Source organism: Lampris incognitus, chromosome 6 (assembly GCF_029633865.1).
Source record: "Lampris incognitus isolate fLamInc1 chromosome 6, fLamInc1.hap2, whole genome shotgun sequence".
In the NCBI taxonomy this organism is placed as follows: Eukaryota; Metazoa; Chordata; class Actinopteri; order Lampriformes; family Lampridae; genus Lampris; species Lampris incognitus.
In genome coordinates this window covers 12,392,065-12,414,667 of record NC_079216.1, presented here as the reverse complement: position 1 = coordinate 12,414,667, position 22,603 = coordinate 12,392,065, and the positions used below count along the sequence as shown (strand labels likewise).

At 48.7% G+C, this 22,603-nt stretch overlaps 1 protein-coding gene across 1 annotated transcript in view; it reads right to left on the bottom strand.

Moving 5' to 3' along the window:
- The window catches only part of LOC130114447 (zona pellucida sperm-binding protein 3-like), a 43,370-nt gene that overhangs the window by 1,599 nt on the left and 19,168 nt on the right, over positions 1–22,603 (bottom strand). Inside the window, exons 7-8 of the mRNA XM_056282329.1 lie at positions 12,147–12,365; positions 11,766–12,008 (exon numbers count right to left, since the gene is read on the bottom strand). Coding sequence (XP_056138304.1) covers positions 11,766–12,008; positions 12,147–12,365 — 462 coding nt within the window. The remainder of the gene's footprint in view (positions 1–11,765; positions 12,009–12,146; positions 12,366–22,603) is intronic.

Sequence of the window (22,603 nt, the reverse complement as noted above, 5' to 3'; positions counted from 1 at the left end):
TCGGAGGAAGCATGTGGTAGTCTGCAGCCCTCCCCGGATCGGCAGATGGGGGGTGGAGCAGCGACCGGGATGGCTCGGAAGAGTGGGGTAATTGGTCAAATACAATTGGGGGAGAGGGGGGGGGTAAATAAATAAATAAATAAATATCCACAAAGTCTTCCCTTTTGTCTTCCGAGTCTGCTTTTGGGCCCTCAGCTCCTACTAGGCCTCCCGGCCCCAACAGGATGCCCAGAAGGTCTCTGATCGACACATCCAGGGGACGCACCCTATCCCCCCACCCCCCAACAACGCTACATCATGAACAACAAATCCACGTTGAACTCATAGAATCGAATGAAAGAAACCTTGACCCCCGGTCTCCATTTTCTAACCGTCTGCGCGTCTAACTTGCGCACGAGGACGAGATCCCGTGTTGGGTCATCGCGATATGTACGCTACTTCCGCTGCAGCGAGCTCGCCGCACAGGTTTCTCCATTAAAACAGTCAAGGCTCCAAACTCGGTATCAGTAAATAAACTCGCGGGGCCACCGCCGCTCCTGTCGACGATGACGGATGAGCCGAGGCCTTACGCAGCGCATTATAATTCATTTTATGATTCATTTCAAAAACCCTCCACTGTGATCAGGTGGAACTGAAGAAGGCGTATATATTGTCTCACTGCGTAAAAACACCTCAAGCTGTTTGCTTCATCACGAAGCTTCCGGTGTAATGAAATGCACTCCTGGGACATGTGCTGGGATTGCCGGTGCAGCAGCAGCAAACGTTCATCTTTGCAAGCCGTGGGACCCTCTTGCATGCATATTGCGAGCTGCTTGAGTGACCAACTGCAAGGCTTGGATTTCATTTTCTGAAATCAGAACATCCATAGAATCGTTGGAGATCCTTGAAGCCTGTCTTGGATTTTATTCTCATGGTTCACTTAGTACAAAGACGGGGTTTCATTGTCAGTCATCGCACTGGACTCACAGCTCCAGCTTGCCGTCTACCAGCTTGCCGTCTACAGCTCGATGCAACCAATGAGGGACAAATCCAAAATCCTGGTTCAGTGTAAAAAAAACAAAACAAAAAACAAAAACACTCCATTGATCAGCCAAGGATAACATGATGCTACAGCAGTCTGTTATAAAAAAAAAAACACGGAGCGGTCATTTTAAAGATGCACATACATCTTGCAAAGATTACCAGCATGAGTCACTCTGCTGCAGCTCACTAAAGCAAACACTAAGAGGGAGTTTAGTAATAAAATAAATGCACATCTATCAAAGGACCCCTCCTATGTTTGCTGTAGCATCATGTTAGCTTTGGCTGAACCGTGCACTGTTTTAGCACTGAAGGAGCATTGCCCCCCCCCCCCCCCCCCCGTGGCACTGAATTCTAGATGGCAAGCTGTGCGTGCAATGAGAATTAAAGGATGGGTAACTGTGAAAACCTACCCTCGTACTAATAAGCAGTAGATACAGACCTCAAATACTCCAAACTCTTCCTTTCAGGGCACCACTTCAGCCGTGAAGGGGAAAGGTTAGCAGAGCCAATCATTCGCGCTACGGCTAGCAATACGCCAGGTGAAACCCCTCACCGGACAGGGACATGGCGGCTACCAGGCTCTATGCAGGGGGGGGTGGGGGGACTCTAGAATATTAACTTATATGAGAAACACAGACAATTACATCTCACTGCGTGCCCTCCTTTTCCAAACCACTGACCGCGTCCTTGTCCTTGGCAAAGTCCTTCCCCGCTGGAGCGGCGTGTTGCGAAACTCGGCCAGCGGGCCCACGGATTCTTACACAAACATATACTGGACTGGTGACTTGTATGCACAGGATAAGGAGGCATCTGTTAGGCAAATGAGTGATGATAATGTGATTTGCAGGGCCGTTTGTTGCTCCTCTCCTCCTCCAGTGTGCTCCCAACGGCCATTGATTTCCATTACCCTGCTTTAGTGTCTCATCTCTCCTATTTGACAGATTAGTGGGGTGGAACATTGTGGTTGTGTGCGTGTGTGTGTGTGTGTGTGTGGGTGGGTGTGGGTGTGTGTGTGTGTGTGGGTGTGTGTGTGTGTGAGGCTGAGGTGTGCGGCAGGACGGAGAAGAAAGAATATTCAATAACCGAGGAATTAGAGGCTTGAAATGTATTGCAACAGACCCAAGTCCAGTCGAGTGGCCTCGAGCAAAGCACAGAATTAACCCCTACATGTTGTGGGTCTCCCAAAGTTTTTTCTATTCTCCTTTTTTTTTTTTTTGTCATCTATTTTTACTAATCCCTCCTTCCTCAGAACTGCCCCCGTCTTGACAAGAAGAGACGAAGAGGAGACGAGGGCAGGAGCAGAGGGGAGAAGAGGAACGAGATATGGGAATTCGGTGACATAGTGGACCATAACTTTAACTGCACTGAGCTCAGCTAAAGTTAAAATAGGGCGGGGCGTCCGGGTGGCGTGGCGGTCTATTCCGTTGCCTGCCAACCCGGGGATCGCCGGTTCGAATCCCTGTGTTACCTCCGGCTTGGTCAGCCGAACGTGGGTAAGGGTCCTGGTCGCTGCACTAGCGCCTCCTCTGGCGCCTCCACCTGTTCAGGGAGGAGGGGGAACTGGGGGGGAATAGCGTGATCCTCCCACGCGCTACACCCCCCTGGCGAAACTCCTCACTGTCAGGTGAAAAGAAGCGGCTGGCGACTCCACATGTATCAGAGGAGGCATGTGGTAGTCTGCAGCCCTCCCCGGATCAGCAGGGGGGGGGGCAGCAGCGACCGGGACGGCTCAGAAGAGTGTGGGTAATTGGCCAAGTACAATTGGGGAGAAATAAATAAATAAATAAATAAAAAAGGGGGGGGGGTTACAACAGGGCTTCCGCTCCCAGCATGGCTCAATCTTCTGGCTTTCATCTGTGCAGCTGCCAATACACCAGGACCGCATGACTCGGCGAGATGAATTTATTTACTTTTACAGCCGTTGCTGTATTTCTTCAAAGATGTACTGGCAAGCCGAGAGGGACAGAAAATTAAACTAAACCAATTAGTAATGCTGGTTTACTGGATCCAGGGAAATTGGGGAGGGGGGGGGTTGTTGTTGGTCTGGTTGAATGTTTGTTTGGATCATCAGTCTTTTCATGTGGTAGAGTAATTGCCAAAAACAACTCCGACCGCTTTGTACGGTGTCTGCGCCCTTCAGGTTTTCGTCTGAGTCGGCATCCCTGTGATCCTTTGGAGACGCGCCCTAATTCACATGCGGGGACCAATTAATGCCACAATGGATGTGCGTCAATATAAGACGAGCTTTAGTCCAAAATAGAGTCTCTCTTTCCTATCGCTTACATAACGCTGACGGCTGCTCAGAGGAAACGGGATGCCACACGACACCCCGCCTTTCTCTGGAACAGTTTAGATTAAGACTTCGTAAAACTTAGGAAATTGTTGACAAAAATTACTGTAGGGAATTCTGGGGGGGGGGGGCAGCCTCAGGAACCGCCACAGTCGGGACGCGAACCCGGGTGTCCCACTCCGCAAGCGGCAACGTTAACCAGTCGACTAAAGGGTCGGGCCCGTTAGTCACGGGTCGGGCCCGTTAGTCACGGGCCAACGTGTCTACTTATCCATGCACGTTACACTCGTGTTATTGTTCCATTGTCTGACTGATAATAAACCATTCAGGTGGGCGTCCGGGTGGCGTGGCGGTCTATTCCGTTGCCTATAGCAACACGGGGATCGCCGGTTCGAATCCCCGCGTTACCTCCGGCTTGGTGTCTGCGGGTGGGAAGCCGGATATGGGTATGTGTCCTGGTCGCTACACTAGCGCCTCCTCTGGTCGGTCGGGGTGTCTGTTCAGGGGGGAATAGCGTGATCCTCCCACGTCCGCCTGGTGAAACTCCTCACTGTCAGGTGAAAAGAAGCGGCTGGCGACTCCACATGCATCGGAGGAGGCACGTGATAGTCTGCAGCCCTCCCCGGATCTGCACAGGGGGGTGGAGCAGCAACCGACCGGGACGGCTCGGAAGAGTGGGGTAATTGGCTAAGTACAATTGGGGAGGAAAAGAGGGGGGGGGAATATAAATAAAAATAAACCACGTTGACTCCTCTCAAGGCTGGGTCTCTGCACAAGCTTCATCATCACATGATGCTTCATCATCATCACAAGATTCTGCCGGATGACCAGCGGCTCACACACAGCCTCGAATATGGTGTGACTTATAACTTCTCATGAAAATCATGGCGTCCCTGGGTTTCACATCCGGGCATTGTTGTTAAAACAGCCAAGCCAAGGTCTCTCTCTCTCTCTCTCTCTCTCTCTCTCTCTCTCTCTCTCTCTCTCTCTCTCTCTCTCTCTCTCTCTCTCTCTCTCTCTCTCTCTCTCTCTCTCTCTCTCACACACATCTGGCCGTGAGAGCGTGGTGCAAGTGCATCAGCGTGCACGTGGAAGAGCTCCAAAACACAGTCCTTCAAGTTTCAAAGTAAAAATAAATAAATATATAATTTCCACGAAACCTCTGTTCCTTGCTGATTATACCTAATTCACAGTCCAATAAACGTAGTCGACCGCTCCATCCAGTTCTCAGGCCATCAAGAAATAGTGAAGTGACTCATAGTTCCCCCCAAAACGCGGTTCAAATATAGAAAATACGTCAAGGCAAAAAAAAAGAAGAAAATAAAAAAGTGACTCACCTGCTTACAGTCACCGGGAGTCTATCATTGGCCAGTCAGAGGGTAAATCAGTTATTTCAGTGAAGTAGTGTCGCTTCTGAGCCGGCCCGTTCTGGTTTAGCACAGCCTGCAGCTGCAACTGCCTTGTCTTTAGTTTGTCCTGCAACTGCAGACTTTTCCTCCAGCACTGCGGACACGTTGTTTTGTTTTCTTAATAATTAATGGATGCAAGACACCAAGCAGACTGGCAGAGAGTACCAACACCAGCCTGCCACATTTTTGGCCTTTGCATGGTTAAGAAGCTCTAAATCACAGTGTCTACCCCTGCCGAATTGATCCCCCCGCCCATGCCCCAGCATCATGTGTGGAAGAGATGCCAAAGTCTGCAGAATAAAGCACTCTCCAAAAGCCATGTAAAGGTGTCCTGGAGATACGTAACACGTGCCATCGTCAGCCCAAAACAATTCAGCGCATTATATTGCAGTTCGCAAGTACTGACAGAACCGAGTGGACCTTGGTGGATAAAACTGCCCGGAATCAGATTTTGACAGACTAGATCCTCTTGATTTCAGACACACTGAACGATGAAAAGTGGTTGTTTCATCCCCATGACATTAGCATCTTGGGGGGGGGGGGGGCGGGTGTTATTAGACTAGACTAATACTTTATGTCTATCTCTGCACAGATGAAGTGGATTATTAAACCGTTATAAAGAATCGTACTGACTACCGAACTTCTGCTGGAGGGAAAAATGCAGGCTCCGTTTATTCGGTCGTTTTGGGAGAAGAAGAAAATGAACGGCGTCTCAGTGACGTAATCAATCCGCGCATGCAAGCGCAACACCGCCCACTTGTGGACAAAGTCGTAAACAAAATAATAGTACACAGTAACACATAGTCATACAAATACGCTGGTGTCATATCTCAACACTCCCACTTATGAATCATGAGCTTACTGTATACCTTTTCATATTCATAGAAAAAAAAAACTTGGTATAACCCATACAACTCACATTTCACACACCAAGCATTGCCTTAGCAAATCTACTACTACTTTCGGCTGCTCCCGTTAGGGGTCGCCACAGCGGATCATCCGTTTCCATTTCTTCCTGTCTTCTGCGTCTTCCTCTGTCACACCAGCCACCTGCATGTCTTCCCTCACCACATCCATAAACCTCCTCTTTGGCCTTCCTCTTCTCCTCTTCCCTGGCAGCTCCATATTCAGCATCCTTCTCCCAATATACTCAGCATCTCTCCTCCACACATGTCCAAGCCATCTCAATCTTGCCTCTCTTGCTTTGTCTCCAAACCGTCCAACCTGAGCGGTCCCTCTAATATAATCGTTCCTAATCCTGTCCTTCTTCGTTACTCCCAGTGAAAATCTTAGCATCTTCAACTCTGCCACCTCCAGCTCCGCCTCCTGTCTTTTCGTCAGTGCCAATGTCTCCAAACCATATAACATAGCTGGTCTCACAACCATCTTGTAAACTTTCCCTTTAACTCTTGCTGGTACCCTTCTGTCGCAAATCACTCCTGACACTCTTCTCCACCCACTCCAACCTGCCTGCACTCTCTTTTTCACCTCTCTACTGCACTCCCCGTTACTTTGGACAGTTGACCCCAAGTATTTAAACTCAGATGTCTTTGTCACCTCCACTCCTTGCATCCTGACCATTCCACTGTCCTCTCTCTCATTCACGCATAGGTATTCCGTCTTGCTCCTACTGACTTTCATTCCTCTTCTCTCCAGTGCATACCTCCACCTCTCCAGGCTCTCCTCAACCTGCACCCTACTCTCACTACAGATCACAATGTCATCCGCGAACATCATCGTCCATGGAGACTCCTGCCTGATCTTGTCCGTCAACCTGTCCATCACCATTGCAAACAAGAAAGGGCTAAGAGCCGATCCTTGATGTAATCCCACCTCCACCTTGAACCCATCCGTCATTCCAACCGCACACCTCACCATTGTCACACTTCCCTCATACGTATCCTGCACCACTCCTACATACTTCTCTGCAACTCCTGACTTCCTCATACAATACCACACCTCCTCTCTCGGTACTCTGTCATAAGCTTTCTCTAAATCTACAAAGACACAGTGCAACTCTTTCTGGCCTTCTCTATACTTCTCAATCAACATTCTCAAAGCAAACATCGCATCTGTGGTGCTCTTTCGTGGCATGAAACCATACTGCTGCTCGCTGATCGTCACCTCTCCTCTTAACCTAGCTTCTATTACTCTTTCCCAAATCTTCATGCTGTGGCTGATCAACTTTATACCTCTGTAGTTGTTACAGTTCTGCACATCGCCCTTGTTCTTGAAAATCGGTACCAGTATGCTTCTTCTCCACTCCTCAGGCATCCTCTCACTTTCCAGGATTGTGTTAAACAATCTAGTTAGAAACTCCACTGCCATCTCTCCTAAACATCTCCATGCCTCCACAGGTATGTCATCAGGACCAACTGCCTTTCCATTCTTCATCCTCTTCATAGCTGCCCTCACTTCCTCCTTGCTAATCCGCTGAACTTCCTGATTCACTATCCCTACATCATCCAACCTTCTCTCTCTCTCATTTTCTTCATTCATCAGCCCCTCAAAGTATTCCTTCCACCTTCTTAGCACACTCTCCTCGCTTGTCAGCACATTTCCATCTCTATCCTTGATCGCCCTAACTTGCTGCACATCCTTTGCACCTTGGTCCCTCTGTCTAGCCAATCGGTACAAGTCCTTTTCTCCTTCCTTAGTGTCTAATCTGTCATACAACTCACCATACGCCTTTTCCTTTGCCTTTGCCACCTCTCTCTTTGCTTTACGCTGCATCTCCTTGTACTCCTGTCTACTTTCTTCATCTCTCTGACTATCCCACTTCTTCTTTGCCAACCTTTTCCTCTGTATAATTTGCTGTACTTCCTCATTCCACCACCAAGTCTCCTTGTCTTCCTTCCTCTGTCCTGATGACACACCAAGTACCTTCCTAGCTGTCTCCCTCACTGTGCATTGCCTTAGCAAATGTCTTCAGTTTTACCTTGGATGCGGGCTTCGTCATTACATCCATCCGGTGTAAAATCAAGTCATATTGAGCCGCCTTCTGTAGAAGCACTCTAACACTTGTTCGGTTGGCTGTTGGCGAAAATGTCTCCCCATAATCCACCCCAGCTCTCTGGCTATATCCCTTTGCTACAAATCTAGCCTTGTACTTGTCGTGTCCGTCTATATCTGTCTTTATCGAATACACCCACCTTCCTCCCACTGTTTTCTTGCCCTCTGGCAATTTCGTAAGGGTGAATGTTTTGTTGTCTCTTAGAGACTCCATTTCCTCGTCCATTGCCCTGGACCACTTTTCTGATTCTGGCGATTCCATGGCCTCTTTAAAGGTCAGAGGGACACCGCACACTGCCCTGTATGCATAATCTATAGTAGTGAGTGAGCTGTCATCACTGTCGCCCTGACTATAGTCAATCAGGTATCTCGGAGGTTTGCGTTCCCTTTGGGGGTACCTCCCACTGGCTGAGGCTTGTGACGTCACCCTTGGGTGCTCCTCGTCATCATCCTCGGGTGCTGACTGTGTACCGTCAGTCTGTACATTTTTCTGTACTCTAGGCTGAGTTGCAGCTGTCTCAACAGACTTTCTCTCTCTTACCCAGTCTTCTGGGTGCAGACCTGGTGTCTGAGTCTCATTTTCACTAGTTGCCTTGTGTATAAACTTAACTAGTCTGTGTTTCTGTACTTTCTCTTGGTCAGGGTAGTAGACTAGGTAGGCCGGGCTGTTCTTGTCGTGTCCTACAAAACGCCCCCTCTCACATCTAGAATCTAACTTTCCCTTGTCCTGCTGGTAAGCATAGCATTCTGTCCCGAACTTTTGCATTCTAGCCATGTTGCACTTTTTTCCTGTCATTGCCGTGTATGGCGTAGTGCCTGTGTGCTTGTTGAAGCATCTGTTTCTGGTGTGGGCTGCCTCCTGTACAGCATAATGCCAGAGGCTCTTTGGTAGACCACTATCTATTAGCATACACCTTGCCATCTCGAATAGTGTGCGTCCTTCTCTCTCTGCAACGCCATTTTGATGGGGAGAGTATGGGCAGGACGTCTCATGTCTTATTTTGTTCTGTCTCAACAGGGTTTGAAACTCCTTGCCTGTAAACTCAGTTCCATTATCCGACCTTATGCATTTCACTGTCCCATAGGGAGCTACATCTGCCAGAAATTTCTCGGTCGCTTGCACTGTGTCACTCTTTGTTTTTAAGAAATAAACACACACAGCCCCTGTGCACACATCTGTAAATGATTGCATGTACCTGAAACCATTAATGGACTCGTTTGCCACAGGACCAGCTAAATCAGTGTTTACCAACTCCAGTGGTGTCTTGGCTTTGTCTGTAGATTTCCTGTTCCTGTTTTGGGTAAACTTCCCTTCTATGCATACTGCACACTCTTTGTCAGGTTTACACACTTTATCCTTTATATGCATACCATCAGTGATATCCTGTAGCTTTATGATATCGTCATAGTTGCAGTGGCCCATTATCTCATGCCAAGTTTCTATATCATGGCTCACATGGCACTTTTCAACAACACATTCAGTTTGCAAATAGTACATTTTCCCCTGTACCAAAATGTCAAACCTGGTACCATCCGGTGACATTAGGGTATCTCTGCCCTCTTCGAAGAACACACTGGCTCTGTGTGCTGTCGCAGACTTCACAGAGAAGAGCTCTTGGGGGTACGATGGAATATATAGTGCGTTCCGCAGTGTCACTCTACACCGTCGCCCCTCACTGTCGAGCAGACATACCGTAGCATCTCCCCTGCCCTGCACCACACCAAAGGTGCGCTTACCGTCCGCCAGCTCCATGCAGTGTTTCTCTGGCTCGAACGAGTTGTCAAAGCTCTTGAACTTCTTATCATTGACTATGTGGGAAGAAGCCCCACAGTCCACAATCATTCCTGGTTTGAACTGTTGCCGTCGTCCTGGTCCTGCTGAGCTGGTCTCTCCAGCCTGCACTCTGAAGATGTAGTTCTCTTCTTCCGCAGTATTCCCCGGTCCCTGCCCTCGACCTGCTCCGTGACCACCGCCGCCGCCGCCACCTGGCTCCATCAGCGCGGTCCTTCTTGCACACTTTGTCCGTGTGACCCTTGATCCGGCAGAAGCTGCACCACACGCTGCGTGAACAGTCCGATTTCCGATGGCCTTTGTCACCGCATCGCCAGCACACCGTTTGATCATCTTCTCCCTCACAGCGTTTCACTGGCTTTTTCTTAGGCGCTGCATGGCCCTTCATCACCCTCTCGGACGTCTCGTCCGATGCTGTAGCATTAGCTACATCTTCTGCCGCCTCAAAGTTTCTCAATTTGGCCTTAAATTGTCCCAATGTCAACTCACTGTCGCCATGTGTCACCATTAGAGTGAATGGCTTATATCTCTCGGGTAACCCCCTCATCACCATGGCCATCATTAGTCCCTCACTCGGTGCTTCTCCCGCCCCTTTGAGAGCCGTAATGATTTGTTCAGCTCGGATAATGTATTCGGTTATCGTCTCATTATCAGCTTTCTTTAGCCCAGTCAATGTTACATACAGAGTGACAATCCGGGGTCTGCCCTTACCAATGTAATGTTCCCGCAACACCCGTAGACTCTCTCTACCTTTGTTCTTCGTTTCTCTGAAGATCAGTCCCAAGCTTGTGTTGTCCAATAAAGGCGCCAATGCGCAGTAGGCGTCCGCGTTCCGCTCCTCGTCTAGGGCCTGCTCTTCCACTGTCAAAGGTCCCACGGGCTCGGTAAGAATGGTGGTTTTCAGCCCCACACCATGCATGCAACAGAGCATTCGCTCTTCCCACAGTTCATACTCATCGGCCTGTCCGTTGAATGTGGGCCACCTGCTCTTCTTTCGCTCCATCTCCCTAGGTAGCGTTAGCTTAGCGTTCCGTTAGCTTCCCGATAGCCTCTCTCGATGCTAACTAGCTTCACACTTGCTAACTTGCTACTCCGTGCTAACCTGCGCGCATCCCGCCATCCGAGGTTATCACACTTCGTGTACTTTTATCAACTACTAAATAATCCAACGTTATCTGGGCCCATAACCTGTTAGAAGACTAGACTAATACTTTATGCCTATCTCTGCGCAGATGAAGTGGATTATTAAACCGTTATAAAGAATCGTACTGACTACCGAACTTCTGCTGGAGGGAAAAATGCCGCCTTCGTTTATTCGGTAGTTTTGGGAGAAGAAAATGAACGGCGTCTCAGTGACGTAATCAATCCGCGCATGCAAGCGCAACACCGCCCACGTGTGGACAAAGTCGTAAACAAAATAATACGCCCATTTCACGCCGCGGCCATCTTGGATTTTAAAAAAACCAAGTGTGGGAACTTAGCCACGCCCTCTTCTTACTTCGTTGAAAACACTGCTGGAGGCAACATGTCGTACTGCTGTGTACCATCCTGCAACTCCTATCAAAGAAGGGAAAGAGATCATTTTCAGGGACCAATGTTTTAAACCTTTGTTAAATTCAGCTGACAAGAAAATAGTGCACACAAACCTTAGCTAGATTGAAACATATTTAACTTCCTTTCAGTACAGTCCCATTTTTTAGCCCACACCTTGAGATGAGCAATCACTATCTTAGTTTAGTAAACAATTGATGATTTGAGTTGGTAGCGAGTTCCAGTTTATTGCTACAACAGAATGACAGTTGACCGAACATATTTTAGTTTAAAATGAACCAACGGTTTTGTTAAAGTTAAAGGACAAAGAATGAAAATATTGTATTGTATTGTACAGTATAAAAATGAAATGTATCTTATTTGTTATTTTATTGTGATTAAACACCTTCTTTGAATACAGCCCTGTGTGTGTGTCTTTCCTCACTGGCACAGGAGAGGCAGAAAGTACTCGACAAAGAAAAGATCCAGCTTAGTTTTCATATTCTCCCATTCCTCCGCATCAAAGTAGATTCGCTCCAGGTGGTAGTCATCTCGGCACTTCACAAAAAAGTCACACCACATCATCCCTGTGATTCCCATTTGTCCCATCATCTGATTGTAGTAGCCATGGCAGTGTTTGAGAGCAAAAGATCCATCTGGTCTTAGAGAAAGGCACTTGCACTCCACAAAGCTGTCCACATCAGGACACTTGATTTCCAGCAGTCCCTGAAGCTGACCGGAGTCATCCGCCACCTTTCGGTCAGGGGAGGCACCCAAATGTGGGGCGTTGGGGTTGATGGCGAAACCGCAAGTGGAGACCGAGTGTCCAGTTACTTCCTCATACTGTATAGCTGCAATGGGCTCCAACTCAATTCCTCTCATCATGGCCTGTGTCTGCACAGTCCTCTTCGGTCTCTGCATTCTGGTTGCCAGAGTCTCGAAGTCTGCCACCCTTGAGATATTGGGGGCAGAGGGGTAAAGCAACTTCAGAATGTATACATCACAACATATGTAGTATTAGAAAGATGTTTTATTCACTACAGGGTACTGAAATTTGTTGTGAAATAAATAGCCATTGGTCCAGTCTTACCTTGAGACTATGCTCTTGAAGTCTGATGATGTCAGACGCTGGGCGCGGACACGGTGCCAGGTCTTACTTGTGCTCTGCCCCCTTGTCTCGACTTCCAGTGCCTCAGCATCAGGGTGGGTGACAGCCATGCCACCGTAATAGATGCTCTCATTCCTGTTGAGAGCTGTGGCATAGTTTGATGGTTGTGGTGGCAGTGGAAATGGAGAGTGGGGGTCATCACTAGTGGTGGGCAGGTTAAGTGTTTGGTAGGTCAATACTGAGCCAAGGGGCAGGTCTCCATATTTAGTTTCAACCTTTTTTGCTGGGTGTCTGCTCGATGCCTGCAGTACCTTTAACATCTGGCTGTTACTTCCAATGGCAGCAAGGTTCTTTTGGAGGTCAAGTGCAAATTGGTCACTTGGTAGGGGGAGTGGAACGGGGCAATATACATTGGGCCTGATGGCATCACTACTTCTTTTGTACTTATTAAGGGGCATCTTATCTGTGGGTGGCTTCAATTTGCATACTTTGAGTGTATTCACAGGTTGTGGTGTAAAGCCCAAGGCCCGAGATGGAATATGCCATGTCTGTGGCAGCGAGGTCTTGCTGACTGTGGGTGGCACAGCTTTGTAACCTTTTTTGATGTAATGTGCAAGTACGTACAACAACCCTATCTGATGGTTGCAGTGGCCCTGTCCTGCTTAGCAACTGCATGTTGACTGCCCGAAGAATGCGCCTTTTGATGGAAAATCGACCTGGTAACAGAGAAAGAATCATGGATGAAGTCATGAATAGGCTTTAATTATTATCCTCAAACTAAAAGCATGTTGAATGTTGACATAATGTTGTTTGGGTTAACAAGGACTTGGGAAAAAAATAGTGTGCATTTAGGAAGCACTAGATCATAGTGTTACCAAACATCATGGAAATGTTCTCCTGAAGGTATGTCTGAACTTTGCCTGGCTACTAACCAACTACCTGCACATGGTAAGGCGGCTCATTCTTCCTCATTGAGCGATATGCCCTCGCCCTGACAGCAATGCCTGTCTCACTCGGCCTGACTGTAAAATCGTATGACAGCACAAAAGGTTAGCAAGTTTATCAACAAATACAGTGTACCTTAACTTAGTAACTTAACAAGCTACAGCTGAAAGTGTTGGATCGGAAGGTGTCACATCGGCTATCCTGATAACGTTGTCAACACAACCATAACAAACGCTAGCTAGGCTGGCTAGCTAGCTAGCTAGCTAACTTACCTTCAATATCAAAGATGTAGCCCTCTATCCAATTGCTATATCCTTTTAGCAGTACATCCCTTGGGATCCGACGCCCCTTCTCTGCCCATTTTTCGATGTCAGTTGTGGTAAATGACGGTAGGTGCTCGAGGTTGGTAGTCCAAACCACGTTTGCTGCTGGCCCCGGCTGCACTGATTTCCGATTGAGTAAGGGGGCGTGGCTAAGTTCCCACCACTTGGTTTTTTTAAAATCCAAGATGGCCGCGGCGTGAAATGGGCGTATAGTACACAGTAACACATAGTCATACAAATACACTGGTGTCATATCTCAACAGCGGGGGCAACAATGCTTTCAGATGTTGGATTCTTACGTCCGGACGACGTGTTCACCGGAAGAGGCAGCGAGAAACTGTCACCGGCTCCCATTGTCTTCAGCCGCTCTGACAGAGGCTGTCTGACAGCCCAGGACTCCCCCCTGTTTCATCCAGCCACTCTGAATATATCCACCTTTCACGACTGCTCATCTGCGCTTTACAGTTTTAATCGCTTCTCTCTCCGAAACCGAGGCAGCGGCCACGAAAACAAATACACGAACGCGGCCGAGCTCAGACGCATGCGCAGTGGACTTGCAGCGAGCGCGGCGGCTCGGCGCCTCGCGGCAATGCTAACTCGAAGGATTAGCTGAAGCGCAGCACGTCCGCGTGCTAGCAACCCTGACGGACCCCTGCTGGGAAGAGACGCTTACTGACCAGGGGTCCCCAATAGGCGGCCCGCGGGCCACGTCCGGCCCGTGACTGGTTGATTTATGGTCCGCGAGAATTTTTGGAGAAATGCCAGAATTTTTTTTATTTCCCTACCAAAAAAAAAATGTCTTAGTAAAAGTAAGACTAGTAATATATCGAAAAATAGATGAGAAATCTCTGTTTAAATTATAATACCTGCAACGTATCGACACCAAAACAAACTAACGAACAACATGCTGCTGGAGGTTGAGTGGCCCGTGGTTTTAAAAGTGGCCCTAAAAGTGGCCCGCTATGAAAAGTAATTGGGGACCCCTGGCTCACTCCTTTAGCTACACCTGCTATACTGGGGGCCGGCACGGTGGCGCAGTGGTTAGCGCGGTCGCCTCACAGCAAGATGGTCCTCGGTTCGAACCCCCGGGGTAGTCCAACCTTGGGGGTCATCCCGGGTCGTCCTGCGTGGGTTTTCTGCGGGGGCTCCGGTTTCCTCCCACAGTCCAGAGGTGTGTGTGTGTGTGTGTGTGTGTGTGTGTGTGTGTGTGTGTGTGTGTGTGTGTGTGTGTGTGTGTGTGTGTGTGTGTGTGTGTGTGTGTGTGTGTGTGTGTGTGAACCATGTGATGGCCTGGCGGCCTGTCCAGGGTGTCTCCCCGCCTGCCGCCCAGTGACTGCCGGGATAGGCTCCAGCCTCCTCGCGACCCCGATTGGGATAAGCAGCTTGGATAATGGATGGATGGATGGATGGATGGATGGACTAATGTATTAAGGCACTGCATAGCTCAAGGAGGGAGCACCCCACCAACGTTGCCTGTGTCAGGGGCTCCATCGCCCGTGAAGCTCAACGGGTGAAGCCTGGCACCGAAACGTCCCAGATTACCCGGATATCTACGAGATGGCGCAAGTCTTGGGACAGTTTATGGATTTCCCACGGAGGACTGATCGGACCCCTCCGGTTCTCCTCCAGCGCCAGAAGTCTTTGAGCCGACCAACATATCATCCGAGTTAATAAGAGTATTTCCCCCTCCCTCGTATGAGACAGATGAATTCACCCTGTCAGGGGCAAAATGTGCCAAGTTCAGCAATGATGGGGGTAATGATATCGCAGCCACAGGAGGCACATTTCTATTTAAGTCAGCAAGAAAGAGTGTAGTATTCATAGACATGACTGCCCCCCCGCCCCCCCCCCAGAGAGGCATGCGGCCACTTCCAAGAAAGTCTTCGCATAGCACCCCCACCAAAAGAAGGGCCAAGATGGCGATACGGAACTTTCTAGGTGAAAAAAAAATAGTCCGTAGGTTGCAATAAATAAAGATGGCTTCCATTTTGGGCATCCGGGCGGCGCGGCGGTCTATTCCGTTGCCTACCAACAGCGGGGATCGCCGGTTCGAATCCCCGTGTTACGTCTGGCTTGGTCGGGCGTCCCTACAGACACAATTGTCCGTATCTGCGGGTGGGAAGCCGGATGTGAGTATGTGTCCTGGTCGCTACACTAGCGCCTCCTCTGGTCGGTGGGGGTGTCTGTTCGGGGGGGAAGGGGGGAATTGGGTGATCCCCCCACGCGCTACGTCCCCCTGGCGAAACTCCTCACTGTCAGGTGATAAGAAGCGGCTGGCGACTCCACATGTATGGGAGGAGGCATGTGGTAGTCTGCAGCCCTCCCCGGATCGGCAGAGGGGGTGGAGCAGCGACCGGGACGGCTCGAGAGAGAGGGGTAATTGGCTGGATACAATTGGGGAGAAAAGGGGCGGGGCGGGGCGGCTTCCATTATATATATAAAGCATATATTGTGCATGATATGTTTGTGCACACACACACACACACACATATTGCTTATTTCCAGTGAACAATTTCGACCATGTTTTATTTTATTATATTTTACTCAGCTATATTTCATCAACCTCAGTGTGTGTGTGTGTGTGTGTGTGTGTGTGTGTGTGTGTGTGTGTGTGTGTATGTGTGTGTAAGAGCCTCTATATGTGTTTATATATGTCAGGACAAGTGGTGCAAAACATGCACGAACTGTAAAAGATGCAAATCCTAATGAATAAATCTGATAAAATAACTCAAAGTAGTAGAGAAAAAGAGGCACTCGTGTGTGTGTGTGTGAAAGAGAGAAAGCAAGAAAGCAAGAAAGCAAGAGAGCCACTGACAATGTCGATATCCTCTGCATCCCCCCTGCATCTCCAGTCCTCAGACCAGTGGAGCCAGTTCATGGCCTCTCTGCGGTCCGTTAGCGGAGGGAGGTGGTGCAGGCGCACCGCTGTCCCTCGGTCTGCCTGCAGGCCGGACATCATGGCCCCCCTTCCTGTCTGTCTGCAGGCTTCTGATGTCCCCCTACAGCGCCACTTGGCACGGCTTAGGAATTAGGTGACGGCAGATGAAGGAACATCTTCTCTCCCGTCTACCTCCTCTCCCTGCCTTGAGCCTTGTGTCTAGTTTAATAATAATAATAATTTTAAAAAAGCACTTTTCTATCTTCAGTTCCCGGCATTTAATTTGGTTTCCCATTGTTACTTTTCTACCGTACAGGAAAAAATAATAATAACACAAACTTTATTAATCCCAATAGCAGAATTGTATGCATGTATACATACATAAACTGATCAACCTAAACATTAAAACCACTGACAGGTAAGTGAATAGCATGGATTACCTCGTTACAGTGGCGCCTGCCGAGGGGTGGGATATATTAGGCAGCAGGGGAACAGTCAGATCTTGGAAGTTGATGTGTTGGAAGCAGGGAAAATGGGCAAGCGTAAGGATCTGGATGACTTTGACAAGGGCCAAATAGTGACGGCTAGACGACTGGGTCAGAGCAGCCCCAAAACGCCAGGTCTTGTGGGGTGTTCCCGGTATGCAGTGGTCAGTACCTACCAAAAGTGGTCCAAGGAAGGACAACTGGTGAACCAGCGACAGGGTCATGGGGCGCCCAAGGCTCACTGATTTGTGTGGGGAGCGAAGGCTAGCCCGTCTGGTCTCAGAAGAGCTACTGTAGCTCAAATTGTTGGAGAAGTTCATGCTGGCTATGACGGACAGGTGTCAGAACACACAGTGCATCGCAGCTTGTGTATGGGGCTGCGGAGCTGCAGATTGGCCAGAGTGCCCATGATGACCCCTGTCCACCACCGAAAGCCCCTACAATGGGCATGCGAGTATCAGAACTGGACCATGGAGCAATGGAAGAAGGTGGCCTGGTCCGATGAACCACGTTTTCTTTTCCATCATGTGGATGGCCGGGTGAGTGTGCGACATTTACCTGGGGAAGAGATGGCACCAGGGACCTACTCAATATTAAACAGGTGGTTTTAATGTTTTGGCTGATTGGTGTATCTAAAACATGATCCTTTGGAGACAAGATTGTTGGTTTCATCCACAATCTTTGACTATTGACCTATTATTGACCCTCTTAAGAGGGGCAAACATTAAAGTGCCCTCTGACGATGCACTCGTTCGCATATCACCCAAACTTAGCACCTAGGATGCAAGTGCCAGATATTTAAAAATCTGAGTTTTATTTTTTATCCAGTAATGACGTAAATGGAGGCGAAGCACAGAAAATGGGATTTTTTTTCCCTTTTCTTCGTTTCCAGAACACAGATTTAAAGCGAGAGCACGCTATCTGCATGCACGGGCCATAAACTTTGATTTGGTGCAATGCAGCAGCCATTGTCATGTGAGGGAGACGCTCTATTGCGGGGTAATTAGGCAGAGGGCTGGCTGGGTGATAAACCCTCCTGACTCTGCCCTCACTTCCTCTTAGTGTGTGTGTGTGTGTCTGTGTGCGTGCATGCATACTCACAATAGAGACACACATACACACATGCACACACAAACTTACCTGACGCAAAAAAATATTGTTCTCCATTTTTGCACATCCATACACGGATAGTGCGCCCGCATACATGCAGACAAATAAGCAAACACACACACACACACGCACACACATGCACACACACCCGCGTGTGCAGAAGCACCAGCGGAGTTCACCCACAGGGGAGGCTGGAATAGGGGCAGCAGTGCATGGGATTTCTCATTAGGGGAGCGGTAGCCATGCAGCAAGCCCCTCGCACAGCCCAATTACCGGCGTGCAAATGAGACTTTGACTGACAACCCGGCGAGGGGAGGCCCAGGAAGTGGCCGGGAATTATCCGTGTGATGAACTGATGAGGTCTCTTCGTCCGAGGGGCCAGTCGATGAACAACGTTGTCTGATAAGTGCAGAAAAGAGAGTCGCCCCTCGTTGTAATTTTTTCTACCTTTCGTTTCTCTGCTCCTGGCGGGTGCACAAGAGCCCACACGGCGATGCAGGCACCACCCTGGAGGTGCAAACTGGGCCGGTGGAAAGATGACAAGAAGAGTTCTTGAGAGATAAAACCCCCCCCAAAAAAAGATGCCAGAAAAGGAAACAAACATTTTTTTTCAAGGGCACCGTGAGCGTATGCTCGGTGGTGTCAACAGTCGTCCGTCCTCCTCATTAAGTTTCCCGATGAATCATTTCGAAAAAGCTCCTTTAAGTTTTTTTTTTTTTTTCTTTCTGCGAGCACTTGAAAAGGCAATGCCATCTGGGTTAATGAACACTATAAAAGGTTCATTGTCTCGAGGAGATTGATGACTTTATCGTGCTACAGTTGCTGCGTGGTTAGAAAAGGTTAAGCAAAGCCCATCAATTGCAACACGTCCATATTGAAAAATGTTGAAATAATGATCTAAACTAACAACGAAATACACACACACACACGAAAAGGCCGCTAGTAATCTTAGTGGAGGCGCAACCTCCGCAAAGTCCTTCACATTACTTACAGCACAAGTTATGCATAAAACCTCATTGTTGCTTTTGTCATACCGAGTCTAGTTTGAAGATGTACTTTTTGGTAAACCTGGATCTCAGGTGCATGCTATTGAGGAAACGGGCTCCAAACAAAAACAACACTTGACTCCGATCATCGTCTTCCTGTTTCAGCACCCCTCCAAAAAGTGCTGCACATGCTTCCTGCCACTGAGTGGGCCGTGCCTTCAGTAATCTGCTTGGATAGCAACTACTGCGGCTAATCATCCGCTAGCAGGAGGATATGCGAAGGCCTAGTTACTTGGATGCCGGTAGGAACTGTGGGGGAGCCTCGGAGAGCTCGGCTCTCCTCGGAAAGACGGGAGCTCCCCTGAAATCATGATGTGGGAACTGTTGGGAGTCCCAAGGTGTCTCTGCATTAGGGGCTGGCGGGGCTTGGCCCCACCAGATGTCCCCAGCGCATGATATGATCAAAAATTCAGTGTAACGTGAAATGGTCCCGACATTTAACCTACTGATTTCGTGTACATGGACACGATTTTTCCATGCTTGAGTCTATCCCAGCAGTCATTGGGCGACTGGCGGGGAGACACCCTGGACAGGCCGCCAGGCCGCCACATGGCATAAACGAGTGCTGTTGTCTGTGATCAATGACTGAATAAGATACTTTGTTGCAAATTTCATTTGGTGACTCAGACCAGCAGCACGAGACTCGACCTGTCCAATACAGCAGGCAGCAATGGTCCTTGTCATCGAACCCTTCCATTAGCCAAGCCGATTATCCGAATTTGGGTCGCGGGATGCTGGAGCCTATCCTAGCAGTCATTGGGCGACAGGTGGGGAGACACCCTGGACAGGCCGCGAGTCCATCACAGGGCCGCCACATTTACACCTAGAGACAATTTAGTACGGCAGATTCACCTCACCTACATGTCTTTGGACTGTGGGAGGAAACCGGGGCACCCGGAGGAAGCCAACGCAGACACGGGGAGAACATGCAAACTCCACACAGGGGACGACCTGGGATGACCCGGTCCCGGGGTCCGAACCCCAGGACCTTCTTGCTGTGAGGCGACCGTGCTAACCACTGCGCCACCCTGCTGCCCTGGTCCTCGTCAATAAGAGGGAAATGAAACGCACCTCTCCTGGTGGTGCTGAAAAACAGAAAGCATCAGACAAGAAAACAGAGCGTCTTGTTTAATTGTTGGGGTTGATTGTCAATTGTTTTAGCTGTGTTCATGTTAGCTGATACACTACACACAGTGCTGTTGAGTGCACACTAGCAGTTGTTGAGAAGGGCGAAGCTCCTCCTCATTGCAAAGCAGAAACATCACTGTTTGTGTTTAATTAAGTGAATTGTTTGGATTATCTCTACGTTGAGCTGTCCATAACGTTAAAATGCACATAATGCTCTTAAGTTTAAGTCTGAAAATATACCGTTATTGATTCAAACAGACTTGAGTGCTCATTTTTTTCCTCTTTTTTGTGGGGTAGGGCCCCACGTTAGCTCTTGAAATTGGCCCCCGGATGCTGAAGGCCGGCTATGCACTGAATATCCAGGATCTCACATTGCAGACACCACCACTGACTATCCCTGTAACACACTGGCCACAATTCTGAACATTGCCCATTCACGGTCCAGCCAGATACCAGGTTTTGACCTGGCCCCTGTTTTGTTTACGGGCCGCTATACGCAGTGGGTCGTGGAGAATAGAGACAAAATGAAACTTTGCTAGACATTTTCTACTTTGTTTAATAAAAAGGACCAAATAAATGTTGGAAGGAACACCATTCCTGGCTACACATAGCAGCATGGAATACCAGTCAATGGAGGAAATCGATTGAACAGGGAACAGGATTTGGAACTGGGAAAGTGCAGCCGCGGCTCAAACAGCGTGCCATGCCAAGCAAACCAAAACACTAATCCCCAAACAAAAGGATTGCCGAGGTTTTGTCAAAACGTACTGCGGTCTACCGATTTATGTTGCTGTTGTTGTTGCTTTAATTAAAAAGTTTCAGTTGCCGACCACAAAAGAGTTGTTGTGTCTGTTCAGAGATGAGGATGGACATCACCGAGTGCGGGACGATGGGGAAGATGACGCATACCTTGCAAAGGTAAAATTTTAAACCAAAAACATTTCCATTTTCTAAAACCCAACTGCTCAGACTCACGGTATGAGGGTCACATGGGGGATGAGCCTGTTCACGAGCCCCTCTTGCACCTCTTGACCCCAGTTGGATCAGAATAACTTCTGTAATTAAACTGGATCACTGTAATGGCGCGTCGTAGGCTACCATTTTCCGTGTAGCTTGCTATTGATTGTACAAAGATCTATAAAGTAATTTGCATTGTCTCAGACCATAGATTTATTTCAGGATAATTTGAGATGTACTTTAACTCGTTGAACAGATTTAGCACCGCTAATCGTTTGTGAATTGTTTTTTAGCCGTTCGCCTACTATGTATTCACACTGTGAAAAAACAAAAAAACAAAACGTGGTTGTCGAGTACATCCTATAGGCTCCATCTGCTACAGAGATGGTCAGGGTAAAGCTTCTCCGTAAACACGAATACATATTTATCAGATGTATCAACTAAAATAAGGGTGTCAAAATGTAAATATGCATTTTGCATTTGGTAGAGTTGCTCCATTGACCACTCCTGCAGAGGAAGGGTACTTGAATCAATATCTCTTATGGGCGGAGATGACGAGTGATTGTGTGAAAGGATTTCCTTAAAAAGAGGATGTCGGTCTACAGTCTCTCAGCCAGCAGCCTTCAGGGCTGTCATCCCCCTGCTAGGCGACTGTGTTAGGTCTCGACCATGAGACAGTAATTGATGTAGTTTCAGACAGCATTGAAGAACTCATTGTATAGTTGATTTCCCCCGCCCCCCCCCCCAATCAGCTAGTCAATATAACCTCCCATTGAAGCAAACAGGAAAGGTCAGCTGATCTTAGCCCGCATCAGCATCCACGTCACATCATATTTACTGGCTAACCATCCTCATCAGTCACCTCATCACCTCATCACTGATTCAGACGAATAGCCTATAGTTAAATTCTGACTGCTGCTTTAAAGTGTTGAGGATTTTCACATGCAAAATAAATACAAAATACTGCTCCCTGTCCCGAGGGAGTCATTAATATCACACCTCTTCCGGTGTGCAGCATGGCTACGAACCCTGCCCAGGCGTTCTGTTCCTTTCTTTGTGTGATGTTTTGTGTTTAGTATTGTTATCATTATTATTTTTAATTTTCCCTATTTTTCTCCTCCAATTGTATCCAGCGAATTACCCCACCCTTCCGAGATGCCCAGTTCACTGCTCCACCCCCTCTGCCGATCCGGGGAGGGCTGCAGACTACCACGTCCTTCCTCCGATACATGTGGGGTCGCCAGCCGCTTCTTTTCACCTGACAGTGAGGAGTTTCGCCAGGGCGTCGTAGCGCACGTGGGAGGATCACGCTATTCCCCCCCAGTTACCTCCTCCCCCCTGAACAGGCGCCCCAACCGAGCAGAGGAGACGCTAGTGCAGCGACCAGGACACATACCCACGTCCGGCTTCCCACCTGCAGACACGCCCGATTGTGTCAGTTGGGACGCCTAACCAAGCTTGAGGTAACACGGGGATTCAAACCGGCGATCCCCGTGTTGGTAGGCAACGGACTAGACTGCTACAGTACCCGTACGTCGCCCGGGCCTGCTCTCATACGCAGCAGAGA